General features: G+C 57.0%; 1 protein-coding gene across 1 annotated transcript; it reads left to right on the forward strand.

The window, feature by feature from the left end:
* Positions 1 to 2,219: 2,219 nt before the first annotated feature.
* LOC141988161 (hemoglobin subunit beta) lies at positions 2,220 to 4,318 on the forward strand. Its single transcript, XM_074953997.1, has 3 exons — positions 2,220 to 2,380; positions 2,498 to 2,720; positions 4,070 to 4,318. The coding sequence occupies exons 1-3, from the start codon at positions 2,289 to 2,291 to the stop codon at positions 4,196 to 4,198; spliced, it is 444 nt and encodes a 147-aa protein (XP_074810098.1). The 5' UTR covers positions 2,220 to 2,288; the 3' UTR covers positions 4,199 to 4,318.
* The last annotated feature ends 798 nt before the right edge of the window (positions 4,319 to 5,116 follow it).

Consider the following 5,116-nt stretch of genomic DNA (forward strand, 5'->3'; position numbering starts at 1 on the left):
TGGGCTCTGGAGCTTAGGCTCTGCGCACGTCAGGGCAGGAGCCAGGGCTTTGCCTGCCTTTTTGTGGGGTGCCTAGCGTGTTTTGGGGGCAGTGCAGAGATTCACTGTGACAGTCATATGAGCAATTATTATGGTTACTAATCTCCTTTGTGTGTATGGGTGATGCAAACTCCAGGGAGCAGAAAGGGCATTTCTGCCCTAATTCAAAGCTAAATGCCCCCCTGTTTCCTTCCCTCACCTCATGTCCCTCCTAGAAGTTTCCCACATTTTGAACCCAAAGGCAGGAGAAAACTCCGTTACCCGGCAGCTTTTAACATTCATCTTTGGCAGGGGGTGAGACTATCAAACCCTTTAAAATGCTGCCACAGCTGGAATTCAGTTCAGGAAAATGTCTAATAAATGCTGGATTCAAATGTCTGGGTTGATCTTTGACCTCAGTGTGAGCTGGCAGAAATAACAAATGGAAAACCCCCTGGTCACGCTGTCTAGTCCCCATGGCGAGTCGAGGATGGGTCCTCAGAGTTCATTTCCCAGTGTGTAGTGTAGCTTTCTTTTAAAGAGTTCAGGTCGGGGAGGGGGGGGTAGGTCAGGGGGTGTATGTCCGGGGTTGTATTGAGAAGTGCCTATATATGATTTAACTCTCTGGTTCCCAGTTCTTATAAAAAACATGGTCCTCTGAAGCCTGCAGGCCCCTTTAGCGTGTCGGGCGTGTGTGTACCTCAGAGATGGAAAACTCCAGCAAGCTCTGGCCTGTGGTTTGGAAGATTTATCTGCAATGTGCAGCTGCGGCTCCTTGCGAGTTATCAGCCCAATGGGACGCGGCTGAGCTGTTCTCTGAAAGGGGCCTCTTGAGCCGGCTCATGGGTCCCAAGCGAAAAGGAGGGGTCCCCGTGCCAGCCTGTTGGCTAGGAGTGTAAGTTGGACACAACGTGAAATAGGCCAGGGTCTCAGCTAGGCTGATTTGTGCCAGCGGAGGATCTGGGCTAGCGTTTTTAAATGTAGTCCCCAAATGACCTCTGTGAAGAGCCAGATCCTGAGGTCTTCACTGGGCATCATATTTCGCACTCGTTGACTCTGGGCTAAAGCCAGAGAAACACCACAGACACCCAGGGGATCAGCCTGGGAGGAGAAGGCCACCTGAAGAATCTGAAGAAGTGGGTTTTTTACCCACGAAAACTTATTCCCAAATAAACCTATGAGTCTATAAGGTGCCACTGGTCTCCTTGCTGAAATTTTCACTTTCCCCTTGTTTAGGCCCTAAAAACACCTGGAACCACTCGAAATCATGGGCCTGACCCTCTCCTCCCATGGAAAGTCACTTGCACCTGTGTCCCGTGGGTGCAAAACATGATCACACTGATCTGTCCGGATTTTGTGTCCCATTCTCACTGCACATGGTATAAGGGAATGGAGAGCCCCGCCCTGTATTGGAAACTGTGTCAGTGGGCCAGATCCTCAGCTGGTGTGAACAGGCCCTTCATCATCGACCGCGCTGGCGCCCACTGACGCTGGCCGCGGGGGAGCCGACACCAGGCCTTTGTCTCCGCCAAGGGTCGGGGCCAGTCACCGGTCTGCCCTGTTAGTATGGCACACAGTCAACCCCGTGAAACCTGCCCCATGGGCGAGGGCATCCATTAGCCAACCCCCTGCCAGCAGCAATCCAGGAACAGTCCCCACCCACAGCCCCTCCACACGGTCAGTGCTGGCTCCTTGGGACTCACTCTAATGACTCTAGGGCCAGATCCTTCCCCGGTGTAACTCTGTTTTACTCAGTGCAGCTCTGCCAGTTTGCACTGGTGGAGGATCTGGGCCATTGGGAGCGGCACTTCAGAGATGTGTGGGGTTTGGGTCACCCCTCTGGGCAGGGGCGACTCCGCCCCCAATTTAAGGTCCTCTCTGGTCCTAAAGAGGAGACAAGGGTTAAGGGTGTAAGTGCCAAAGTCTTTGGTGACAGCACTGTCTGCTGGGGTCAATATCCCCCTGGGGACAGGGCCCTAGGGTGGGGGTGCTGTGCGGACGGCGGGAGAGTCCAGAGGGTGGATTTAGCATGTCCGTTGAGCTAGCCCTGGGATCCCGACTCAGCAGACCGCCCCCTGCACGGACCGAAGAAAGCAGTGGAGTGGCCTCTCCCCAGCCCGTGCAGACCCCACCCCAGGGCTGACCAATGGCCGTGTCCACAGAGAGGGGGAGGAGCGGAGGCTGGAGGATAAAGGCCCCGCTGGGGGTCTGCCCCTCAGCTACAGGTTCCTCCCTCAGCTGCATCTGCAAAGGACCCCTCGCTCCTCACCATGGTGCACTGGACAGCCGAAGAGAAGAAGCTCATTACCGGCCTGTGGGGCAAGGTCAACGTGGCCGAATGTGGTGGCGAAGCCCTGGCCAGGTAGGCCCAGCCCCACGTCATCTGCCCCGCTGTCTCCCGGGCTGGCGAAACTGCTGCTTCTGCAGGGAGGCTGCAGTAACCCTGCATCTGTCTCTGCTCCTGTCTCCCTCTCTCTAGGCTGCTGATCGTCTACCCCTGGACCCAGAGGTTTTTCTCTGACTTCGGGAACCTCTCCAGCCCCACCGCCATCGTGGGCAACCCCAAGGTCCGTGACCACGGCAAGAAGGTGCTGACCTCCTTTGGGGACGCCGTGAAGAACCTGGACAACATCAAGGCCACCTATGCCATGCTGAGCGAGCTGCATTGTGACAGGCTACATGTGGACCCTGAGAACTTCAGGGTGAGTCGGACTCCTGGGTCCCCCTCTTCGATCCCCCAGGACAGGACAGGGCCAAGTGGTGGTTCTCCCTTTGGGGCATGGAGGAGGCCACCGGTGAGCAAGCTCCCAAAGGTGCACTGGGCCTAAAGGTGACAGACAGAAAGTGACGCTGTATAACCCAGTACAAGGTGCCAGGCCTGGGGAGCAGGCTCAGGGGAGAGTCTGGCAGGATCCAGTAATGCAGGTGGAAATCTGCCAAGGCCACCTGGGCCTGGGATCCAGTGTCAGGAGGGATGGAGGGAGGGGGTGGCGTGCTCTGAAGGGGGTGGGGGCGTGATATGGGTTTGGTCCAAGAGAAGTGAGCGGGGTGCTAGGGGGAGGGATCTGTGGGGAGAAGGGCACGCTCGGGTGGACCGGCCCCTTTGGCGGGTGCCGAGCAGGATGTCCAGGGAGTGAAAGTGCTGCTCCCCCATGATGATCCCAGCCCCACAGCGCTGTGTGCACAACCCCCCTGTCCCGCCCCTTGGGCAGAGGGCTGATGGGAGGGAGGAGGGAAGGGTCTAAGGGCCTGCAGGAAGAAACCATGGGGCAGGCCACGGGCGAAGGGCAGGTGCCAGTGGAAGCTATAGAGGCGCTGGGGGGGGATCACTGGGGTGGCATTAGAAAGGTGGGGAGATGCCAGCGACAGATGGATACAGCGCTGATGGCAGGGGGTGAGGGGCAGGGGAACAACGGGGGCCGGGACAGGTGGTGGGAGCAAGGGGAAGGATGGCAAGGGGTGGGTGCCAGAAGAGGGGAAGGATTTGGGGGAGAGGAAAGGGGTCTGAGCCAGGGAAGAGGGAGGAGAGAGCTGGTCAGAGTGACATTCCCCTGGTGCAGGGGACACCCCCTAGGTCCCACTTAGGCCCTATTGTGAGGACTTAAGTAGCGTATAGGTCTTCTGCTGGCCTGGCCCTGCACTCAGGGGGGCGGGGGAGCGGGGAGAGAGGGTTCACCACACAGGAATAGAGGAGAAGGCATGAGGAGTTAAGGTCAGAAAGACACAGATGGGAGAGAGAAGGAGCTGGGGGAGGCAAACGGGTAAAGCGAGCAGAACATACAGATGAAACAGAGACTCTCACAGGGTCCTGGGCTGGGGAGAAAATTTCATGGCAGTGCCAGTGCAGATAAAATCCCAGAGCCCCAAACTTCATGATCCATCCATCCATCCATCCACCCGCCCTCTCCCCCCACCCTGCACCAATATCTACAGATATCTCTCCACCATGGTCACTGAGCAGCAGCCCTTACTGCTCACATGTGGCTAGAGAGACGTGGGGGGTTCAGAGCCGTGCTGACCAGGGGGGTATTCTCCTCCTCCTCCCCTGCAGCTCCTGGGTGACATCCTCGTCATCGTCCTGGCTGCCCACTTCGGGAGGGAGTTCACCCCTGCCTGCCAGGCCACCTGGCAGAAGCTGGTCCGTGTGGTGGCCCACGCCCTGTCGTACAAGTACCACTGAGCCCTCGGCGGGGACGCGCACGACAAAGACACCCTGCTCCGTTCCAGGCGCACCCATGTGCATGGAAATGCCCTTTGGGTACCAGTGGCTGTAACAGTCAAATAAAACCCGTCCACTGCAGTGGGTCATGGTCCGTGTGTCTGTGCGTGGTGCGGGATCCTGGGGTCGGGGCAGCGTGGACAGGGGGGCTGGGAGATTTTATAAACAGGAAAGGGTTTCGCTCAGTTGCTGGTTCGTCTTTCCTGTTTTCTAAGGCGTGCTGCTTCGGGGCTTTCCCGGCATTCTAGCTATTATGTTCTTATATTGGAAACCTCCAAAGTGGGTGTAAAGTGGAGTTGTCGCCCTCTGGACAGCTCTATTCACCTGTAACTTCTTAAAAAATGGACGTTTCTGGATTTAGCCAGTTGTCACTCATGTACCGCTCCCAGTGCCTCGCCCTTTGTTTCTTTGCGTCTTTGGATTCCAAGCTGACAAACACGTCCACACACAATTAGCTCTGGGCATCTGGTCATGGAGGCTGTGAATGTGTGAGTCCCCTGGTTCGTTCCCTCCCTCCCTGGGCCGTGGGGAGAACAGGATGGCCTGATTTGCCCCCAACAGCTGATAACACTTGCAGCTCTGCACTAAGACAATGACTATGATCAATTCTCATGCTTCAGGGCTTCAGCCTGTCACCTTCAGGGGTCAGGAAGGAATCTCCTCCCCTTCCCCCACGCACAGTTGGGCAGATAAATTTGGTGGGGGGGATGCCTCTCTCTGAAGCATCAGAGATCAGCCACAGCTGGACAGGGTGGACCGGTGATCTGAGGTGGCCTGGCAAATCCTTTCTAGATGCCTGGCTGGTGGGTCTGGCTCACCTGCTCAGGGGACAACTGATGCCAGATTTGGGGTCAGGAAGGAATTTTTACCTAGGTCATT

The sequence above is a fragment of the Natator depressus genome, chromosome 1 (genome assembly GCF_965152275.1).
Source record: "Natator depressus isolate rNatDep1 chromosome 1, rNatDep2.hap1, whole genome shotgun sequence".
Taxonomy (NCBI): domain Eukaryota; kingdom Metazoa; phylum Chordata; order Testudines; family Cheloniidae; genus Natator; species Natator depressus.

Excerpts from the sequence above, each read along its gene's own strand:
- LOC141988161 (XM_074953997.1), top strand. The coding sequence starts at position 2,289 with ATGGTGCACTGGACAGCCGAAGAGAAGAAGCTCATTACCGGCCTGTGG. Across the intron at positions 2,381-2,497 it reads GGTGGCGAAGCCCTGGCCAG|GCTGCTGATCGTCTACCCCT; the intron begins GTAGGCCCAGCC and ends CCCTCTCTCTAG. Across the intron at positions 2,721-4,069 it reads TGGACCCTGAGAACTTCAGG|CTCCTGGGTGACATCCTCGT; the intron begins GTGAGTCGGACT and ends CCTCCCCTGCAG.